Genomic DNA, 22,557 nt, shown 5'->3' with positions numbered 1-22,557 from the left:
AAAAGACACTGTCAGCTTCTCAATTTAAAGTGTCATGCACGGCACGTCCTCAGCTCCTCCAGCAGGAGGAGGAGGAGGAGAAGGACAATGTGTGTGTAGCTGCACATAGCATCAGCTAAGGAGGGGGTGGGGACTGAGACGGAGAGAAATTGCATTTGCATGAGAGAAAGAGCGAGCATCCTCGTTGGCCATCGGGGCGTTTGAATGAGTGTGCGCTTCCTTTGTGTGTGCGAGTTGCGTATTGGAGACATTCTCCGGCAGCACAAATGATTACACTAATGCAAAACCGCCTCAGTGACGTGGAGGAGGAGGTACAAGGTTAGCGATTCCCGTTATCTTTTCCAGCTTCACCCTTGAATCCCCCAGCTTTTGTTTTCATCATATTTTTCTGCAATTATCGCTTTTGGAGGATATTTGTGTTTTGAAGCTCCTGCTGGTGGGATTTTTACACTTTAATTTGCTGCTTTCTACGTTTCAACTGCTTCTGCTGTTCATCAACTGCAGCTGTGAGTCACACGGACTGTAGCTGCCAGTTCTTGAGGATGCTACTCTTCTGACTGCTTTCTGTTGACATCTCTTGCTTTGGATGCAGGAGCTGGAGAACGCTGTGGAAGGCTGGACCAATGACCTTACTTCCTTATACATGTTGAGAGATTCCCTGGGGGGCGTGGTCAGTGCAGATGACATCACAGCGCTACAGGAACGCCTCCAGCTGCTACAGTGCCATTGGGAGGAAGTCTGCCATCAGGTACATGCAATCTTGCCAACAATCTTCCCGTTATTAAATATACTTACTATTTTTTTAAATATTTGTAATTAATCTAAATCAGCTGAAGCATTATTCTAAATGTGCTATGAACATTTATGAATCTTTTTTTTTTTTAAACAGTTTAATTAAACAAAAGAATCATAACTGTGGGATGAATCTGCAATCAACAAAATTTTATTATGCCTTTACTTAAAATATTGTTTTGAAACTACAGTTATAAATTGCTTCTTAAAAGAGGATTTGCACGTTTATGGTTTTTATTCAACGCATCTTTGTCTCTCCAGCTTTCTCTGCGTCGACAACAGGTGAGCGAGAAGCTGAACGAGTGGGCCGTTTTCAATGAGAAGAACAAGGAACTGTGTGAGTGGCTGACGCAGATGGAGAGCAAAGTCTCTCAGAATGGGGACGTCAGTATTGATGAGATGATCGAGAAGCTACGGAAGGTAATTTCTCAGCAAAAATGGGACAAAAGGGCAATTCAAGAAAATGTCAGAAGAAAAAAATAGCAGCTTTGGGTTTTTTCCATTAGGACTACCAAGAAGAGATCAGTGTTGCTGAAGAGAACAAGCAGCAGCTGCAGGTGATGGGCCAGCGTTTGGCAAGGACAAGTCAGGACAACAAGGCGGCAGAGATCCAGAACAAACTCTGCAAAGTCAGCGAGCGCTGGCAACACCTGCTGGACCTGATTGCAGCCAGGTGAGTGAGGATGAGGAGCGGTTAAATTCTACACACATAAAAATAACAAAAATGATTATTTATCATGTCATATGCTTAAAAAAGGTTTTAAGACCCAGCCTGATCATCTTTTAGGTAGTTTGAGTTTTAGCCAAAATCATAAAACTTGTGCAGTTTCTGCAGAATTTTGGCTGAGTTTTGGCTGAAACGGTCTGCACGGAGCAGCGCCGCCCCTTTTCCTTTCCCCATGAGTGAAAGTGTAGAGAGAGCATGGAGTTTGTTGCGAACCCTAGGTTTTTTTTTTTATATGGGAATTTTTTTCGTCTAATTTTGTTTGACAATGATTGGAATAAAGAAATACTCAGACGTGCTATTTTAAGATTAAGAACATTTTGGAATGACCAAAAATGGTTTTCATTGAAGTGAGTCTTTAAAGTCTTAAACCACACAATTGTAAATTAGGAAAATAGCCAGAAAAACGTGTATTTCTTAAAATCTTTTAGTTCTCCTAGTGTGGACGGTTCAGACGCGTCTGCTTCCAGAACCACATTAGTTTAGATTTTTCTTCCCACCGTCATGCCGAGTCATTTTCTTTGTTTCTGGTGTCGGGAGGAAGTCCACTGAGTGGAGCTGCACACCAAGCAGAGAGGGGTCACATTCCTGATGTCTCCTCAGTTTGACTCCCAAAGCACACTTCCTCTAAGAGTTTCTCCACAAAAGAAAAAAGACTTTTATGTTCGTAGGATTCACTTTATTTACTTAAAGTAGTTTGACAAAAGGTGTGTACAAGAAGAGCTTTTTGGGAATCGACCAAACTTTGACTGCAGTTGTCCCAGCTGCCCTCCCCGGCTGTTGCCCTCTGGATTGGGGGAGGGAAAAAGGGACGCTGTCTTCTCTCGTGCAGACAGCTGCACTTTTTTCCATGTCTTTTCTGAAGTAGAAGAGTTTTTTTCTATCATAATTTTTAATGCAATATTTTCTCCCGTTTATAATATTTGACACCAGGTTTTTATTAAAAAGTCTAAAATGCTTTCTTGAGTTTGGATCGGGTGTGTAATATTCTGTCACAGTGCAGATCTGCAGCACATGCCTCTGACTGTGCAGCTCTTTTTAGAAACAGCCGCACTTGTCACTCTCAACCACTCACACACACACACACACACACACACACACACACACACACGCAGGCCTGTTTGGGCTTCTCTTTTTTAACCTTGGAGACAGACAGTTGAGAAGTCCCAGTTGTGCCGCCCTCTTCACATTAGAAAGCATTGCATGGGGAGCTTGCTCATGAAAGGGAAGAGTGTTGTGATTGAGACACAAACCCGTCGTGGTATTGCCGGTGTTTGGGAATTCTGCTCCCCCATGGTTCTGGATTCAGGGACAGATAAAATGGCCGGATGCTCGAGTGAGGAGGATCTTCCGGATTGCGACTGTGATGTCAACAGGCAGATAAATCATTTTATCCTTTCTTTGCACCTTCCCTCACAAATAAGCTGTACAATATTTACAGAAGTCTAAACTTTAAAATGTGTTTATTGTTGCATCAGGAAGTTCTGGATTTAAATCCTTCGGTTTGGAAACTGTTTTTGTTTGTCTGATGTGCAGCAGTGAGAATTTCCTTCATGTGAGAATGTCCCAGTTATCAAACCAAATTCTGTTGTGAAGAAACTAACAATTAAGATGAAAAAAATCACACTGGTGCTTCTATAACTAGATTGAAGCCTTACTTTATGGGCTGAAACTTTGAAAAACATGAGTTTATCTTTTAAAAAAAGTGGTATTCCTGCAGTTTTGGATGTTTGTATAAGCACAGATCATTTTGTAGCTTGAGGAACAGGATGATGCACCTGCTGAAGAACTCTGTGTTTGGACAGTGATCCAATATCATCCACTAATCATTTTGTATAATCAAAAAACTCACATTTTTTTTCATTGTTTTCCTAGCTGTTTCCAGAAAGAAGACTTTCTTTTTGGTTGCTTTGAATTGTTCCATGTCTTTATGTCTCTGCTGTTTCTCCTCCAGGGTGAAGAAGCTGCGGGAGACTCTTGTGGCCGTGCAGCAGTTGGACAAAAACATGAGCAGCTTGCGTTCTTGGCTGTCTTACATCGAGGCTGAACTGTCCAGACCCATCGCCTACGAGGCCTGCGACTACCAAGAGATCGCAAGGAAACTCAACCAGCAGCAGGCAAGCAGCAGATCTCCTTCTCTGCTCAAGTCTTGAAAACGTAACATGTTCATGGTTACTTCCGGTGCAACAAAGCAAATTTGTACCGTAGAAGTGTTTTTCTGTTGAACTAAATGACTTTTTCTGGAGCTGAGAGAAACCAGTGGTGCTCAAACACACAATACGCCAACAGATGAATCATTCACAGCTGTTTGTTTAAAGTCATCTCTTTGTATGTGTCACTAGATATCATGCTGCAAACTAAATCTGGACTCTTTAAGACCCCACTGACCTCTTTCTTAGGTCTAGAGTTAGCTCACATATAAATTCAGTTTATCGGTGAGTCTGTGTTAGTTAAATGCAGGCTTGGACAACCGTTTCTGGATAGATTTGTGGTCTAAAAGTAGTTTTAAGTTCTGTACACTTTGAAGCAGAGTTGGTGCAACGCCTGAATGGTGACTGCATGTCTTTTAGGAACTCCAACACGACATAGAGAAGCACAGCACAGGCGTGGCTTCAGTGTTGAACCTGTGTGAGGTCCTCCTGCACGACTGCGATGCCTGCTCCACTGAGACCGAGTGCGACTCCATCCAGCAAGCCACCAGAGGGCTGGACAGACGCTGGAGGAACATCTGTGCCATGTCCATGGAAAGGCGGCTCAGGTCAGTGTTTCTCCACTCACTTTTCTAAATTCAATCATTTGAAAACATGACAACTACATTGCTGCAGCAGCTAACACCACAGATTTATATTGTTTGGAAGATCCTTTAGGAATTTACTTTTTCCCCTTCAGAATCGAGGAGACATGGAGGTTGTGGCAGAAGTTTCTGGATGATTACTCCAAGTTTGAGGACTGGCTGAAGACGTCAGAAAAAACGGCAGCCCTTCCTAACTCCTCTGGGGTTCTCTACACTGTCGCTAAAGAGGAACTCAAAAAGTTCGAGGTCTTGACTTTTTTCACCATTTATTAGTTACCGATAGTTTTTGTAGTTGTTTTGCAGATACCAACAATTTTAAAGGTATTTGGGTTTAGTTGTGATATTTTGAGAAATTTAAACTCAAAATACTAAGAAAAAGATAAATGGAGGGATAGAAAAGTGTCGATCCATTTGCTGCTGTCTGCTCAGCTGTTGGCGTCCATCTCAGCACAATTGAAGATTCTACAAATTGACCTAAATCGGACTAGAACTTAAATGTAGTTGCTTTTGAGTTCTGTGAGTGGACTTGAAGCATGTCTGCGTTTCCCCTCAGGCTTTTCAGCGTCAGGTTCAGGAGTGCCTGACTCAGTTGGAGCTCATCAACAAGCAGTACCGTCGCCTGGCCCGGGAGAACCGCACAGACTCCTCCTGCCGACTGCGAGAGATGGTGCACAATGGGAACAGGCGATGGGACAACCTGCAGAAGAGGGTGGGAGCCATACTACGTAGGCTTAAGGTATCCTGAAATCTGTTTAGGCAAATAATCTAATTTAACTTCTCGTCATTGAGAATTGATTACATTAAAAAAAATGTTTCTCTTCGGATTTTCACAGCACTTCATCAGCCAGAGGGAGGAGTTTGAGACTGCACGGGACAGCATCCTGGTGTGGCTCACTGAGATGGATCTCCAGTTAACCAACATCGAGCACTTCTCTGAGTGCGACGTACAGGCCAAAATAAAGCAGCTCAGGGTAAGAGCAAAACTTTTTTATTTAAAAACACTTTTTTATTGTTTCACACTAACAGTTTACTATGTGTCCATGCAGGCGTTCCAGCAGGAGATCTATATGAACACGACCAAAATTGAGTTGGTGTTCCGTCAGGGGGAAGCTCTGATCGAGAAGAGCGAACCTCTGGATGCAGCTGTTATCGAAGAGGAGCTGGAGGAGCTGCAGAGGTACTGTCAGGAGGTGTTCGGACGAGTGGACAGATACTACAAGAAGCTCACGCGGCTGCCTGTAAGTCAAGTGAAAAAACAAAAATGAACGTTCTTCCTGCCTCTGTATGAAACTTTTTCCCGCTTTCGGCTGCTCCTCCCAGCTGGTGGATGATGAGCTTGATGGTTCAGACAAAGAGCTGGATGTGGAAGACGGCGGAGATCTTTCTGAGCTGCAGTGGGGCGACTCTGCGGTGCCGCAGACTTCTAGTCGGCCGGCGTCAGGCCCGACTGTCCTCGTGAGGGCTGATCGCTCTGGCCGAGACACACCGGCGAGTGTCGACTCTATCCCCTTAGAGTGGGACCACGACTACGACCTTAGCAGAGGTCTGGACAGCCCAGGCAGTCGAGAAAACGGGGAAAGAAGTCGAGGGCAAGAAGAAGAGGATGAGTATCTCAGGACGGATGCCAATGTGCTTTCAGGTTGGTCTGACTTTACTGAACAATTGTGATATACACTTTTTTAATGTTTAAAATAACTTAAATTGGTTTTTCACTTTCTACAAATCATTCTGAGGCTTTCGGAAAGCCTTCAGAGCAAATTAAAGATTGGACGTATGGAGTTTATCACATCCCAGCATACGTAGTGTTGGCTGTGTTTCTCTTCCCAGATGTAGTTATCCCAGAGAGCCCAGAGGCCTATATAAAACTGACTGAGAACACACTCAAATCCTCCTCTGGTATGAAACCGCATGAGTCGGTGTCAGCATGCTGCTTTTCTAACAGGATGCACATAAATATCCTCACAGCTGCATGCCTCAGCTCTGCTTTCAGTCACTTCATATCATTTATATGTAGCATTTATTTATTTTTCTTCATTCATCATTCAAAATAACTCACGCCTGAAAACAGAATTCTTCTATTTTGTTAACATATTTTGTGTTGCATTGAGTTTAAGCATCATTTCACGTTAAGACCACGCCAAGGAAAACTGTTTGAACCATAAAACTGTGTGGTTTCATCTCAGGTGAGCCAGGCCAGCTGGAGAACAGCCTGAGACAGCTGGACCAGGCTTTGGATGCAGGACGCTATCATCTCCAGAAGAGGGAGGCCTCTGCAAGCCCCGACTCCACCTACATCGGATATGTAAGTCCTTCTCAGCATCTGCTCTTTTAATTTGAAATTTATGAAGACAAAAGATTTCATATGATCTTCACAGATGCGTCTGATGGGAGACTGTCGCAGCAACTTGGATGCACTGAAGAGGGCTGAGGAAGAACTGACTGAAGACGAGGAGGACACGGACGGACTGACCAACCCGGTCATCCAAGACGCACAGAGCGCTGGTCAGCTGCACCCAAGCACAATTTATTGAGTTGTGTTACAGGCTGCAGTAACACCTTTTCACCTGTAGGGGTGATCGAGCGCTGGGAGCTCATCCAGGCTCAGTCTCTGAGTGAGAAGCACAGACACAAACAGAACCTGCTGCAGTGGCAGCAGCTGATCTCAGATCTGCAGTCCATGAGAGCCCGGCTGGGTCAATCAGAGCTCGAACTGGGTCAGCTAAGGGCTCACATTCTGAGCACCGACATAAACTCCATCCAGCAGAGAATCAGGAAGCTCAAGGTTTGATTGTGTCGTTGCCTAATTATAAAACACATTTTAAAAATCTTGTTTGCAGTTGGTTTAAAATCTCTTGCTGTTGTCTGACCAGGAGCTGCAGAAAAGCTTGGACGCTCACAAGTCAGAGGTCCTATCCATCAACCTGAGCAGTGCAGACTTCCTCCAATCTCAGCCCGACTCCGAGGAGGCGTGCGAGCTCAGGGACCGGCTGAAAGAGATGAACTCGCACTGGGATCGACTTGGCGCCTCACTGGAAAATTGGAGGGAGGAGCTTCAGAGGGCGCTGCTACAGTGCCAAGTACAGAAAAACGAAAATATACTTTGCTTGTGATGCAAAACGATCTGTGGTGCAAGTTAGCTAAAAGAATGAAATGCTTCTGTCTTTTCCAGGAGTTTCATGAAATGAGCCACGGTCTGCTGCTGTGGCTCGAGAACATTGACCGGAGGAGGAATCAGGTTGTGCCCCTGCCTCAGAGAGCTGACAGGGAAACATTACAAGCCCTTCACAAAATATTGATGGTATGTATTTTCTCATTGCTGCTGTCACAGTGTCAATTCTGTGCCTAACAACATCAAGATTCAGGTATCAAACATTCCTTAGTTATACTTACAGCATTCAATTAAGAATATAAAAAGGTATTTATTCTCTAGATGAATCCGATGAGGTGGAGAATACACTTTTTTTTCCTCTTTTTGCAGAAAATCAAGCTTGAACTCCTGGACTCGAGGCAGAAAGTGTCGTCCCTTCAGGAGCTGTCCGCTCAGCTGCTGGTCAGCACCAAACCTCAGACTGTGCAGACGCAGATGTCTGAGCAGAACCACCTTCACGGCAGCGAATGTCTGGAGGCCCAAGAGAAGGTTCACGTGATCTGGAACAGGACGAGGCTGCTGCAAAGGGAGGTCAACTCAGACCTGGAGGAGCTGGAGAAGAGGATGGAGGCCATGGATGCTGAGAAGGTCGACGGACTACAAACCGACCATCCTACTTTAATGAATATTATTAAACATTTTTTTCTTTATTCTCAGGATTCTTTGCCAGCTCCAGTCTCTGGTTCAGAGGTGACCATCAAATGTCGCAAACGATCGGTAATGTGAACTCCAGCTTGTTAAACCGAATCTCCTCCTTCACTTGAATGCTGCTCACTTCATTTTTTATTTTTTTTATTTTAAATGATTTTACTGTTTGCAATTCTTCTGCTAACACACATGAAAAGAATGCTGATACCACCTCCTCTTTTGAAAAAATGTTTTGCTGCCTTAGATTTTACAAGAAAAGCTGGCTTCTTATGTGAATTAGTTAAACTATGCATGAATATTTTTGTTATTTTGCTGTTAAGCATTGAGAGTTTTGAAGTATTTAGCCTTGAGAAGCCAGATTTCTTGGTTCAACAAGTTGGTCACTGATCATGATAAGGAGGATGCCTCCTCTAGCGATGTTTTGGCTCTCTTTATGTTATTTGTTGTTTGTTTTTCTATCATCAGAGGCTTTGCCTTTATTTGCCTTTGACTGAAACATTTTTTTTTCTTTCTTTTACCCCGCCCTGCTCATTACGTGGTACAGCCCCGAGCCAAAAGTAGTCAGACCCACCCGGGACCCCCTGAGAGCTGCCCGCGTCACAGGTACCTCTCTCCTGGACTCTAGAAACAGCGATGATGGAACCAACGCTGTGTGCTAATCTTCTCGGATCTGCCACCTTTTATTGATTTAAATGAAGGTGGTTTCGATGATTGCAGCTGTGTTCCATGATCCTCCTGTTCTTTAGAGGCCATGTTGTCGGCTCTTAAAAGAGCGGGGAACCGCCTTCATCAGGCCGCTCCCTTTCTCCTTTAATTGTTTGGTTTCACTGCTTCTCTTTCCCCTGCTGCTTTTTGAATGGCACCATTAAAAACATGACCACATTTTTTGCCCTTCCTGTTTGGAGAGTGACATCTTCATGATGGAGATGGCAGCCTCACTGACCACCAGCCTGAGCTCCAAAGATGTTCTTGTTCCCTTTTTTTTTGTCTGTCGTGCTTTCCGCACCGTTTCTTTCCCCTCATAGTTTTACAGCAGGATGTGATGCTGTAACTCCTGCCGAGCTTCCTGCTACCTTAACTCCCACACTCTCCTCCTTTTTCCTCTCCAGACCTCTGAACTCCCATGTCTGACCTTCATTTCTATTTTCTTTCAAATCAACACACAAACCTGGAGAAAATTAAAAATAAAAGTAATTATTTATAAGGCAACGTATTATTTACATGTAGAATGAATTGGGATGCGCACACGCTCGCTCACAGGAAGGATGGGGACGTGGATGAAGAGATGTGAGTGACCCTCAGTGAGGATGAGTCTCAGGCAGAACATGATGTTCCTCCCCTTGAAACTTGGCTCCGACTCTGGAAATCTTTTGGCATTTCTCCTTCTACTGTTTGGAGTGGTTCGTGGCATTGAACTCTCACATAGTCGGCTGTAAAGCAAGAACACCCCCAACCCCCCTTCAACCAGGGAGTCCACATCCCACTATCTCTGAATTCTTGTGGTTGAACAAATGCGAGACTCGTGGCTAAAACGGCAGTCAAATGCCGCATCATGTTTAGTGTAATGCATTTTGGCTTAATTTGACTTGATCAAAAAAATGACAAAAGTTTGAAGTTAATTTTTATCAAAGTCAATCCCAGATCATAAAAAACACGTTAAACTTTCCTGTAAAGGTAAACAATTGGGAGTCTGTAGAAGTTTTTACAAATATCTTTTAACTAAAGTGAAAAGCTTTAAATTGGGTATTTACTGCTTTTAGTTTGGTTTTCTGTGATGTCTTAAAGACCCGCTCCAATGAAAATCGTGCTTTTGGTATTTTTAACACGTTCTTGTGGCATTTTTCATGTACAGAAAATTGAGCTTAAAATTCAATTTCTGTGTATTTCTTTATGCAAATCATTGTGAATCAGGAGTAGGCGAAAAAATGTCGTTTAAAAAAACGTGAAGTAGAAAATACACTAAATCTCCGTGCTCACTCCATTCCGATCCATGTTCTTCATTTTCCTCCTATCAGCTGGCATCTGGATCAAAACTCCAATAGTGCCACCATTTGCTGCACCGATAATGTTAGGTCGAGGTTGCGAGGGGCTGTAAGCTAGAGGCAGAGCGTGTAAACGGAGAGCTCTCAACAATGGGGAGGGGAAGGGGGTGGGGTTGCTCCATGCCGACAGTCCCACCTACAACTCAGGGGTGAATTTCTAATAAACTACTACCGCTCTGCAGAAACTGTCCTAGAAAATGACACAGATCTTTTTTACTTTTGACTGAAAACTCCATAAGCATAGTTAAAAGACGACTGGGAATGCTTTTAAATTAGATTAAAAGATGATCGGACTAAGACTTTAGGATCATAAATGAATAGTACATCATTACCAGCTTGCTGATGTGACAAAAGGAAAAATTAAGACTAAACAACTGGGTTAAATGATACACATTTCTATTCCAAACATGGCACTTGTTGTAATTAGGCTTTTTATTTTAAAATAATTGACAACATAAGTTTTTTTCTTAAAAAAAAAAGCCTGAGTGGTTGATCATTTTGTTTTTACACTAGTAAATGTGTGTTTGCTCAACTGTTCTGCAGTAGTTTTGTACAGAAAGTCCCTTTTTTTTTTAGAGAAAGCTTCTGACTTTGGTCCTTTTAAAATTTGAACTTTTCTAATCCTTTTTCTCTATATTTGTATATCTTATACTATGAACCATTTAAATGTAGTTTAATACATTTTAATGTGATCAAATGTTTTGCAAGTGAACTCATGTTTTCTCCACGCTGTTTTACTTTTGCCGGTCTTCCTGCAGCCGGAGCAGATCAGCAGGCGCCGCTGGCTGCGTTTCCTCCCAATCTGACCTTCCTGATGGCGTCTCCTCCTCCTCCTCCTTCCTGCTTCGGGTCTTCAGGGCTGCTCTCCCTGTTCATTTGCTCCTTCTCCTCCTCATCGGCCTGGCTTGCCTGGTTCCCATGACGGAGCAGGACTACAGCTGTCACCACGCCAACAACTTTGCCCGCTCTTTCCATCCAATGCTGCACTACACCAATGGACCTCCACCCATCTGAGGAGCAGCACATTTTTTACTCACCTGCTGCTTTGCCAAGGACTCCACTGACTCCTGTGAATGTTTCCTCTTCACCTTGTGCCCAAGAGCAAAGAACGTGTCTCCTGCTGGGGACCAACACGTATTATGAAGTAGTTGAAAGGTGTAACGCAGACTCACTAGTGTGGTGCACCACGAAATCACCTCAACCCTTTAAAGAAAACTCTTCATAAGAAGCAGACCTTCATACAAAGACTCTTTCTTCTCGGTCCAAATATTCCTTGTTTTTTTTTAACTTAATTGTAATTTTTTAGGGTTGCTGCTACTATTTATTTAGAGTTCACTCAGCTAATATATTGCTAGTGCTGACTAAGCCGAAGCACCACCTCAAGTGGGAGTTGTACCTGTAAATTGTAGAGTAGGTCTGCAGTTTGAGTAGCAATCATTCAGCGGTGAACAGCTTCATTCCAAACATGATTGAAGCAGCACAGAACATTTTGGAAACAAAGTTTTCCCAGTTTGAAGCTTAAAAAATGAAGCACTGAAGGTACTGCACTGAAACCCTCCGGCCAAGATTACACCCCACCCCACAAAGCTCCTTATTCCTTTTATTATCAGTATTTAATGAATCAGTGGGAAATATTAACAAAAAATGCTATGTTTGTTGTTTTAAATGCCTTGTACTACAGGCAGTATTTTTTTATCCTTCTGTGTGAGCATGCACTTAAACCACCCACTTCTAAAAAAAACAAAAGAAAGAAAAAAGCCAAACAATCACTGGTAGTGTTGTAGTGGAGATGATGTTCTTTATAATGACTGCGAGAATTATTCTGCGCTGGTGAGACATCGGAATCACAGTGTCGTCCAAGCTTAATCTGTAAAATATTAAATATGAATATAGTTATTTATGTATGTACAGTTTGCTAATTCATAAATATTTCTCTCTTTGCAAAAAATAAAACATCAAGTATTTACTTTTGTGGCTTCTTAGACTTTTTGGAAAAGTCAAGAATTGTTTTCATGCTTATGCATTTATTATTATTCAACATGCAAAAAAGTACATTTTGGCTTATTTAACTTGAATTTTGGAGATTTTAAAATATTTCTTGAAACAAAAATAGTTTGAAAACATTTTCAAATTTGGAGTCCCAAATCTGTCTCAAACTGATCTGGTTTTTTATGTCAGAAAATGAGGGACAACTGTGTAAGTGTTTGGTGGTCTGTGGAGCTGAACTATGGCTGACCGGAGAAAAAATCAGGCAAAATAAAATAACAAAGTAAGGCAAATTCTGCACAACAATTAAATTCATTAGCAGTTGATGCAATTTTTATCCAAAAACAATTTACTGTAAATCCAAGTAAAATCTCAGTGTGCTTTTTTGTATTTTTTTACTATTTTTTTACTGACGCGTTGGTTAGCAATAAATTTGGAAACATTTGTCAGTCTTTAAAGCTATATTCTAATTGTCTGGAAAAAAAATGTGTCCTGTAAATTCAAGATCCACAGAAGTTGAACCGGTTCCAGATGACCATTACATTTGAATACCAGGCAAAACTGAGTCAGAATCAACTTTTTTGCATAATTCCAACTAAAAGCTCCTCAACTCCTTATTTTTTTGTGAAATATTTTGGTCTAGTACAAACTGGCATTGTGCAGTTTGATATGAATTTAGTTGTCATCCCAGAAAACTAAATGAAGACTGATTTGAGAGAATAATGAATGTCTGACATCCCTGGTGATGCAAGTGTGAGCAGAACTCCAGTGGAATTTGAGCCATAACATCCAAGTTCCTGCAGTCGAAATGCCAGACACAGTCTGTAAGAGAAAATGTGGCTTATTTCTGTATTCTTTCAGTAAAAAATATTGGGACAATTTTAAGAGACAAAAATTGCAAATGATTTAAAACCACTTGGAAAGGCTGACAAATTCTGGGACTAAATTAAGACCAGTTTGAGACAATTAAACAAATTTGACATTCTATTAAAAAAAGCGGGTTTATGATGAATCAGTCCATGCAACAGTCACAGGATGCCAATTACTTAAGTGATTACTGTCCCTTCTTTGCATATATTTTTCACACTTTGTGTCTTTTAGCCCTGGGCTAACAAAACTTACAAGATACAGCAACGAGCTGATAAAGTTGAAATCTAACATTCATGATTGCACAGCAAAAATGTCCTAAATAGCTCAAAACTAAAATGAGTTTTAGCCTCACTCCTCTTAGAGGGCATAAAATGAGTCATTCTGATAAAACGGAGCATTCCAAGTAATAAATGAAAGTGTGACTTCATTTGTTTGAGACTTTCCAATTAAATGTAGCCAGAAAACCCTGATTTTTCCAATTATTTTTTGCTAAATCTGTAGAAACGAGTTACAAGTAGCAGATTTTCACTCATGCCTTTGATTTAGAGCTGAAACAGTTGAAGTACAAGTTGATTCTTGAAGACGTTCATTATCACTCATGTGAAATAGAAACAGGAATTGCCTTTTTAATTTTCACAGAATTCAACATTTAAATGAACTTTTAGACAATTTAATCAAGGTGCAGTCAGTCAACTTGTGGACGAAAAGTACGTTTGTGGCTGAGATGTACAATACAAGGCAAATCTGTGCATCAAAGCATTAGATTCTTTCTCAGCGTTCATAAGCTACAGTGCTAGAAAAACACGGACAAGTGCACAAATGTTCAACAAGTAGCAAGTTCAGAGTAAATGAGCTGCAGGCACAGAGAACAAAGTCCTTTCCAGAGATAGACGTGGATAACAAATTTACCCAGCTTTCTACAGCGTGTCTTCAGTGCTCTCAGGTTTGATCTTGCCTCTTTTGTTTTTAAATCTTATTTTAAAATTGCATTTGTGGGTAAGTTCTACACAAAATCTGACAATTACTCTCATTATTCTTAGCCATCCCATATGTACAAGAGACAAAATAATGCCCATTAGCCCCTTTAATCCAAGAGGAAGTGCACTTGGGTCAAGACGGTTACAGAAAACATTAGCTGCTCATTTTCTTGAAATCACCAGAACTCATGGGACGCAACCTTACAATCTACCACATGCTGTTTGGAGAGCAAAAAAAAGCTGCTAAAGAGACGCTCAGGTTTACAAAGGAGATGAATATAAGCAGATTAAAGTGACTGCACAAAAGCTGGACCAAGCAGAGGCAGTTCATTGTGGGAGCTTCTCCTCTCAGCGCCACTCTTATTTATAAATAATTCTTAAAATTAAATCAAGCATCACCTTGTCCCAACCTGAACCCTTGAGCCACAAAAAAAGGGCCTTGGACTGTGTGCTCAGTCTTGAAGGGCCGGGGTGCAGTCAGGACGCGACCCTCCATACTGAAGGACACTGGGAGCAAAGGGGCCTCTGCTCGGACTCTCGATTCTGCCTCGAGATGCTGATATAGAACCGGGAGCGATTCCACCCCCGCCGCTGCTGGTGGAGGGAGGGTCTCTGTCGACTTGGGACAAGGACTGGGGTGCTCTGACGGGGTGGTGCAGGCGGTGGGCATCGAGCATCTCCAGTAGGAGGTCATAAAGAGGGACTTTGTTCTTGCACTTCATGCTGTAGAGGTGCTCCATGCCTTTGTTGCTACAAACAGGAAGAGGTAAAGATGCAATTAAAGTTTATTGAAACTTTAAAAACTTTTCCTTTCATATTTTTTTTCTTTTTAGCTCATCACCACTTTGGAGTTGAAATTTGATTGAAACTACAAGAGTCTCATATGGGTTGGTCTGGTAACTGGTGGTTTGGTTTTACCTCATGTGCCTGATGTGGGAGAGCAGCAGGAGCAGCTGGGCCTGCCGTCTCGCCTGCTCCTGGGCCAAGTAACCCGACTGACTGATGTAATGAATGAGTGCGTCTGTGATGGTGTCCAGCATGCTCTGAACCGCCGCGCTGTTGTGAAGTGGCTCCATGGTGCCGGTGCAGAAAGAAAAAGCACCTAACAAATACATGAGCTCATCAGTACACTGCAAAAAATAAAATAAAAAAAAAAGCAGCATCCTCATCTCGATTAATTAGCCTCAGCGATGAGCCTGAAATCTAAAATATTTTTTTTTTCAGATGCACAATGAAAGTTCGTCCTGCTCCAGCAGCTGATGCTCGTGTGTCATCTCGATGATATTTGCCCCCCCCCCCCCCCCCCCCCCCCCCGTTTCCCATATAAAATATCTCAATCACCGGGATAAACACGGCCCCCTATGCTGTCTCATGTTGTCATGACGACGGGTATCAAGCGTATTGACGGTGCAGCCCTCCTCCAGAACACTCTGTTCACCTAATGTGTCTGAGCAGCACTCAGAGGTGCCCGCCTGTGGGTGTATGATGACACTGTTCAATATTTACTCTTGCGAGCAAAGAAGAAGACATGTGACGATGTGCCCACACAAACACAACTGTCAAACTTTGGAGCTGAAATGGAGGCAGACATTCTGCTGTTTGCCCACAGTTTCTGTGAAGTCGTTTCACAAGAAGCTTGCGTCAAAAGAGAATAACAAAAAAAAGTAAAAAAAGTAAACATCATTCCCGTCACAATACAATGGCCTACCGGAGTTGAGTAAAATAATAGCTTTGAGGCAGACGAATTCCTCAGGTTTGAGTTTGAGCACACGGAAGCGGGAAGCAGTGGCCAGCAGCATGTCGAAGATCTCCGTCATGCCTTCCACGCAGTCTCCCTCATTCCTAAAAGCCAAAAACAAAAAAAGTCAAGGCTGAAAGTTGAGAAACAGTCTCTAGAGGCAGAAAGATGAGCTGTGGTCTGCAGAGCATCCTTGCAGAGAATCCTCTCAGAACGAAGAATCTGACCTCATCTGCAGCTGTGAAAGTGTCTAAACCCCGGCCAGATACACAAGTAATGGACGAAATCACTGTCACTCTCCATTTGTCAGCTCAGCGGAAAAGTGAGGGTAAGATGGATAATATCTAGCGAAAGATAAACTTGGACAGCACTGAGGCAAGGGAATGTGTCATCCCTGACCCGCAGCGTTTTAGTCATCATGTCCAATTGGTGAGGACTCTCATTCAGACAGCGGGTTTTAGAGATAATACTCTGTAATTCACTTTTGAATCCGATGGGACCATCAGAGGGTAAAAGCTGGGTCTGTCTGCGTGTCTCCCTCATTCTCTGGGGCTCTGCTCCTCTGTCTCTTTCTCACTCAGGTGGATGCTGCAGTTTAACCAGCATGTTTACTTGGAACACGGGAAATGGAAGGAACAAGTTGAGCCTGTAAAAGCAGAAAAAAAACTCTAGCTTCATCTCTATTTTCTGGCCATCATTTAATTTCTTTTTCCTCTTTCATTGCTCCCTCCGCTGTTATCCATTTTCAATCATTCTTTGCATTTAGGATATGATTAAATCTCATTCCTGGTTTTGCCAGCTCGGCGCAGTAATGACGAATGAGTATTTCAGGTTAGAAAGAGGCTGCACTCCTCTCCATGGGGAGCATGTAATTAGTCTTTCACTCTGGCAGATGTGCTGGGCTGGCACAATGGCTGGCAAGGTGTGAAATAGAAAATCTACAATGTGCATGTATCACTCTTAAGATGCGACAGTAGGGTGGAAAAGAAATGTGCAGGGGCACAAAGATAGGCACAAAAAAAAAAGTCAGTGTTTGTCAATATGGAAACCAGAGATTTCTCCTAACCTGTCCAGGATGAGGTCTTGTGCAAAGATGAGCTTCCCGGGACAGTGGATGGACCTCCAAATGAGGCCGATCATGAGCACCTCCAGCCACGAGCTCTCCAGCAGCAGCACCTGATCGTGCAGGGACAGCTGCAGAAAACCTGCAGAACAGATTGAGATGATTTAGAACAGGGGTGTCCAACTCATTTTCACCGAGGCCCACATCAACATAGTGGCTGTCCTCAAAAGGCCAGATATAGCTTATACATGGAACTAAATGTATTGAAGAATAAATATAACTACTCCTTAATGTTAAATAACTGATTTATTTATTTATTATAACTTTTTAAAGTGACAATTACAGTTGCATAGAAAACATATGTTTGCTTGTTACTCCAGCATAAATCCTTTTACATTTTTTCTGCTTATTAAAACCCACATAACTCCATTAAAGAAGGATCAAATTGTCCAAGTGAATAACTAAAAATACATAAAACTGAGGCTAGAAAGAACATGTATTATAGTGTAACATTTTTATGTATAAAGACATAAGATCTGCAAACATTGAATAATTACAGCAACTACACATAAATAATATGTGATTAACTAAAGAATTTTTTTTATTTTAAGAAATTAAAAACATTTATGCTCTCGCGGGCCACATAAAATGACATGGGGGGCCACATTTGGCCCCCGGGCCTTGAGTTTGACACATGTGATTTAGAAGTTTCTTTTACTGCAACCTCCTGAGAGTCTTATCGCTGGCTTTCAGCTGTCCAGACTCCTATTTTGCCCCCCCTCGCCTCCCCGTTTGACACTCCTTCCAATTAAAACTGTGTGTTCTGAGCTTTTTGTGACGCACACAGTTGTAATGCCTCAAAATGAAGATTTACCCATCGTGTCAAACCTATTTGTAGCTGTGTTTGTGTTGAGGATGGCACTCCTCCTAATGTAGTTAAGGCTCTGTTTGGAACCAGCAGATTGACCAAACAGTCCTTTCTAATTTGGCATCACTTTAATGCCCTTGTGTACTTTTATTCTGAAAGTGTCAGATCTGATTGTTGCTGCCTCCCAGGCCAACACAACAAACACAAGCAGCTCTGGACTCACAGAGAAGTGTGAAATAACATGAATTTATTAAATCCTAAATTCTCCAAAAGGTGTGGTGTTGTGGTTCAGTAGGGTAAGCTTCAACTACTTTATTTATATAATATTATGATTTGAAAATATTTAGCTAATTCTAATCATATTTAGAAACAGTTCTGTTCTCAGATTTTAGTAGTCCTTGGAATGAGGCTAAACAAACAGTTAAACAAAGATAGGAATTACTGTCACCAGGGAGGTGGAAAAAGAATTGAGTGAAATTAATACATTCTTACATCCAGTGAAAACACTGAAAATAGCTTAGTAAAAAAAAAGGAAAATATAAAAGTGTAAAGGAAAATAAATTAGGAAAAATTTAATGATTTTACTGCCATCTTTTATAACTTTTATGAGAAATCTAACTAGTGATTTTCAAGAAATCACTATTTAGAAAACTGATTAAAAGAAATAATCATTTTAAATCTATATTTATCACTTCTAGCTCATCTACTAATATACATATATATATTTGGGCAATTGTCATTAATTATATTATTGTTGCTTTAATAATATATTTAAATTAATTTAATAAAGTTGTATGTTAGAGGAAGAAAAATAATGGTATTTTTTATGTCATTTTTCCCCCTCAGATTTAGTTCAGGCTGATCTGAATTACATTTCCTTTTGGATAAATTGAATTAATTAAATGTGAAGTGTTTGTTTGATCTTTAGCAGGACTGGTCTTTGATTCCACAGCAGCTTTGGGTTCTACTTTCACACCTGGGAGCTTCTTGGCCCAGGCGATCATGTGGACCAGCTCCTTGTCTGCCATGCTGGTGAGCAGGGTCATCATGGTGACCTCGGTGTACGGTCGGCTCAACTTCTGACGCGAGCAGAGTATCGGGGGCTCGGCGCCCTGAAGGAGGAGCAGCACCTGGAGACGCCAGCAGAGAAGATATGAAAAATCAATTTAATTTGGAAACTTAATAGATTAGGATTTGACCATCCTAAGAGACGTACGAGGATGATTCCTAATACTAAAATAAAATTCTGAGTTAATAGAAAAAGTTTGACTTTTCATGATCAATTACTCCTTACAAATCAGTACCTGCTCAGGAGGTATGCTGGTCACAGACAGTCTTCCTCCTCCTCCTCCTCCTCCTCCTCCTGTGCTGCTGCGTTTCCTTCCATCATAATGCACCGTTTTATGCTCCTGACCCTTTACAACCTTGTCTCCATCACCAACGCCTGTCCGCCGTTTGTCACGCCGTAAAATGCGAATGCGGTCCTTGCGCACACCTTAAGGACACATCAAGCTTCATAAAAACAACACTGACGCCCTGGCAGATGTAAACAAACCAAGCCAGACACAAATCCATGCATTTTCATCCGCACACTTAGATGCCCTTATCTGAGAGGCACCAAAACAAACAGGATGTGTAATAATTAGTTGTACTTCTGAGATGTAAATATCTTCAGGGACGTGCTAAAGTTCAAGTTTATCTGCACCCTTGCGGAGTGTGCGTTGCAGAAAAACAAATATTGAGGGCCGCTTTCATGTAGAAAATGGTAAATGATGGGAACAAAAAAGCTGAGGCGGGAAAATCTCTTGTCAGGTGAAGTTAGTGCTCACCGCCTTTCATCATTCCCACTTCGTAACACTTCCTAAGACGACAAGCCTGGCAGCTCTTCCTCCGATTTCTGTCAATAGTGCACTGATTGGTCGCTGGGCACATATAGTCATTGTGACCTGAAATGGAGAAAAATATATTACTTTCAGCCTTCAAGTCCAATGTTCAGTTTAGATTTAGGTTATTTAGTAGCCAGGAACACTGATAAAAGAATCTGGGGAGGAGAAGATGAAAATGTGGCATCTTAGCTTTTCTATTGCCATGGAAACATTTTGTAACCTTCTGACTGATCCTTCATTACACAATTATATCGTGAACATGACTGAACCATCAAGCAGATGGAGCTTTTCTCTTCAACTGTTGTGATCCAAAAACTAACCACAAAGGCTTAAATGTGCGCTCATCAATTCTTTTGATTTAAGACTAGTCATTTCTACGATATCACAATTTATGATGATTATCAAAGTATAATTGAGAATTTTTCAGATCAGACTGATTTGACATTTTTGACAGTTTTCTAAATCCAGAAGACTTTTTAGTGTGGCTTCCTACCCTGGATGCTCCTCTTGAAGAAGGCCTTGCAGCCCTCACAAGACCACACCCCATAGTGGTACCCAGAGGCGTAGTCGCTGCACACGGCGCAGAAACGCGTGTCTTTGGCCATCTCAAACCCCCCAGCCCCGGCTCCGGCGCCTAACTCCCCCAGGCTGCACGTGTCCTCCCGGGAGCCGCACTGGTCCTCCCTGGAGGCTCCCTGGTGGCTGGATCTGCAACAGGTTGTGAATCTTAATCTGACCATTTCTGGTTCTGTGGTGCTAATAAAGGACAGAATTTGCCAAAAGATGATCAAGAACATTCTGACTAAAAATATGAAAGTGCAAAAACAGACTTGTGTTTTCCACCGGAACCAGAAAAACAAAATTCATGTGAGCCTCTGTTGTTCTTACGTATTGTTCCTCTCTCAAGGTCTCTGACAAAGTCCTTAATCTCTGGATTTAGAAAGCAGGACCAAGCTTGATCCTTTACGAAAAGATAAAGTTGTGTGTTTTGTATAAAGTGGAAGATTAAAAGGTTGTGTCATTATGTAATAATGTTTTGTTTATAAAAGCACTTGGAAGACTCAACTTTAAATGTCATTGCCATAAATTGTAAAATATCTAGTTTTCCGCCAAGGCTGCTCCTCATGTGTGACAGTGGGTGAAAAACACCCAAACTCCTTGATTTTTGTAATTAAACAAAGCAAAATAATAATCATTTTTTGGAATTCAGTACTTCCTTTTAACTCAGTCTGCCTAAACAAACAGTTGGATGAATCAGCAGAGGCTGAAACACAGACCTCTCCCCCTCATTTGTCCACTTTCATGACTCATTCGGAGCTAAACTGCCCTCACTTACCTGTAAACGGGCGTGGAAGTGGTTTCCAGATAGTGGTGGCTGGGTGGATGCATAAAGGGACTGAGTCTGGGGCTGGAGGGCACAAACACCAGAGGGCTCGTCGGCCCACTGCCCAGGGACTGCAGACTGCCTTCTGAGGGGGGTCCGTTTGTTTCCAGGGGAGCAGAGTAGTAGCCGGTGCTGGACTGGCTGTAAAGGGGAGTCGTGGCAGGGTTGGGGGCGGCATAGTCGTACGTCCCTTCCAAAAAGTCCACAGCAGCCACCCCTCCAGAACCCCGGCTCTCTTCAGGGTACATGTCACCGAGGGGGTCACGGGGCGAGAGGCGAGGTGGGGAGAGGGTCTCCAGCTCTGAGGAGGCTGGGCTGATCCTGGATCTGAGTGCTGGTCCGAACAGCTGCCTGATCTGCACCGAGCTCTGTCTGAGCAACATCACAGCACAACAGCGGCGATAAGAAGCATGATTTAGACTTGTTCTCCCATTTGCTGGGAGGGGGAGTGGAGTTCTCCTCTCCCTCTCTCTTTTTAGTCTTCCCTTTCTCTCTGTGTGGGGCTCATCTTTCTATTAATGCCTGTCAGACTACTTGGAGGGACCAGAAGATCCTTTTTCCTCGTCTCCCTAAAGCTTCAGCTCACCAAAAATAACGAAAAGGACTCCTCCCAATCTGCTGGTTTTGTCTCTCAGTATTTCCTCCAATATGTTTACACTCAAGTGTGGGAGTCACAAGTGGGAGAGAGAGGAAAAGAAAGGAATGTCAGGGAATAGTTATTCCTAAACTTCCCTGTCTCCTTCCACCTCGTTTGTCTAAAGCAAAGCTTTCCCCGGCTGTCGTGTGGTTTCCAGAAACTACAAACCAACAGAGCGACTCTGAATAATCAGCTTTTATTAGCAGAGGATGCGGCGTTAGTGGTGAGATGGCCAAAACACAACCAAGACTGCACTCAACCTAATTACTGGGTAAATAAAAGCAGGGATGCTTTGAAACAAAAAGGCTTAAAAAAGAAAAAAAAGAAAAGAAGAACTGCAAAATCAAGCATGAGACACCACTCACCTCTTACTCATGAATCATCCTCAGATGTGCTGCGCAACACGGGCTGCTTCCTCTCTGCCTGCCTGACAGGCATCTAGCAGCGAGACGGGCAGCTTCGGTGGAACCAGTGGAAAGGTTTGAAAAAGGATAAACAAATTAAAGATGCAGCCAAATCAATAACCATGGTGTGTTTAAGTGCCAGGTCACCATAACACAGCAAACAAAGCAGGGGGTCAAATCTCAATCTGACAGCCAACAATTACACAATCAATTCCAAATAAGGAAATTAATGGGGATTTTAAATGCAGAAAAAGAGGAAAAAAAGATAATAAACACAAAAAAAAAGGTTTGGTCAAAGGGGAAGTGGCAAAACATTTCCACTAAAGCCAAATTGCTGATGCCATAGATTTCTGGAAAAAAATAGTATTTACACTTTAAAGTTTTTTTTGTGTGTACTTGAATTACTAGGAAAGAAAAATGGACTTGAAATTCTTCCAGGAAAATTAGATTTGAATAATATTAACATAAAAATGGGGGGGGGGGCTAAAATAAAGCTGATTTTATCAAGATATGATCTTCTTATATGTTAGAATAAACATGAGCATGCTCGACTGCTGAAGGGGGGAACAAAAGCCCTCCTCCTCGTTCCTGTCCGG

General features: G+C 42.2%; 2 protein-coding genes across 7 annotated transcripts in view; one reads left to right on the top strand and one right to left on the bottom strand.

Annotated features, from left to right (window-relative positions):
- Window positions 1–12,114, top strand: part of LOC101167089 (nesprin-1) — a 105,069-nt gene extending 92,955 nt beyond the window's left edge. For 4 of the 6 annotated variants that reach the window (XM_023953156.1, XM_023953158.1, XM_023953155.1 and 1 more), the window contains 20 exons: window positions 593–748; window positions 1,054–1,212; window positions 1,299–1,465; window positions 3,471–3,633; window positions 4,087–4,274; window positions 4,406–4,556; window positions 4,864–5,046; window positions 5,144–5,281; window positions 5,357–5,548; window positions 5,631–5,949; window positions 6,138–6,206; window positions 6,494–6,612; window positions 6,686–6,812; window positions 6,881–7,092; window positions 7,181–7,387; window positions 7,480–7,608; window positions 7,789–8,046; window positions 8,116–8,175; window positions 8,651–8,709; window positions 10,907–12,114. In XM_023953156.1, the coding sequence (XP_023808924.1) occupies window positions 593–748; window positions 1,054–1,212; window positions 1,299–1,465; window positions 3,471–3,633; window positions 4,087–4,274; window positions 4,406–4,556; window positions 4,864–5,046; window positions 5,144–5,281; window positions 5,357–5,548; window positions 5,631–5,949; window positions 6,138–6,206; window positions 6,494–6,612; window positions 6,686–6,812; window positions 6,881–7,092; window positions 7,181–7,387; window positions 7,480–7,608; window positions 7,789–8,046; window positions 8,116–8,175; window positions 8,651–8,709; window positions 10,907–11,162 (3,312 nt within the window). In that variant the 3' untranslated portion in view covers window positions 11,163–12,114. The remainder of the gene's footprint in view (window positions 1–592; window positions 749–1,053; window positions 1,213–1,298; window positions 1,466–3,470; window positions 3,634–4,086; window positions 4,275–4,405; window positions 4,557–4,863; window positions 5,047–5,143; window positions 5,282–5,356; window positions 5,549–5,630; window positions 5,950–6,137; window positions 6,207–6,493; window positions 6,613–6,685; window positions 6,813–6,880; window positions 7,093–7,180; window positions 7,388–7,479; window positions 7,609–7,788; window positions 8,047–8,115; window positions 8,176–8,650; window positions 8,710–10,906) is intronic. The other 2 variants (XM_023953157.1, XM_023953160.1) reach the window with 2 other exon arrangements.
- Window positions 12,115–13,605: 1,491 nt separating this feature from the next.
- Window positions 13,606–22,037, bottom strand: esr1 (estrogen receptor 1). The gene is made up of 10 exons (XM_020714493.1): window positions 21,923–22,037; window positions 20,873–21,292; window positions 20,030–20,244; window positions 19,480–19,596; window positions 18,955–19,145; window positions 18,627–18,780; window positions 16,786–16,924; window positions 15,690–15,823; window positions 14,900–15,083; window positions 13,606–14,731 (listed from the first exon to the last, which is right to left on the bottom strand). Exons 1-10 carry the CDS (start codon window positions 21,931–21,933, stop codon window positions 14,434–14,436), a joined length of 1,863 nt encoding a protein of 620 aa, XP_020570152.1. The 5' UTR covers window positions 21,934–22,037; the 3' UTR covers window positions 13,606–14,433.
- Between the last annotated feature and the right edge of the window lie 520 nt (window positions 22,038–22,557).

The sequence above is a fragment of the Oryzias latipes genome, chromosome 24 (assembly GCF_002234675.1).
Source record: "Oryzias latipes chromosome 24, ASM223467v1".
In the NCBI taxonomy this organism is placed as follows: Eukaryota; Metazoa; Chordata; class Actinopteri; order Beloniformes; family Adrianichthyidae; genus Oryzias; species Oryzias latipes.
This window is presented reverse-complemented; position numbering and strand designations above follow the sequence as displayed.

Coding starts and splice junctions, on each gene's coding strand:
- esr1 (XM_020714493.1), bottom strand. Junction 19,597..20,029: donor CTTCAAGAGGAGCATCCAGG/GTAGGAAGCCAC, acceptor TCTCCATTTCAG/GTCACAATGACTATATGTGC. Junction 19,146..19,479: donor AGTGGGAATGATGAAAGGCG/GTGAGCACTAAC, acceptor TGTGTCCTTAAG/GTGTGCGCAAGGACCGCATT.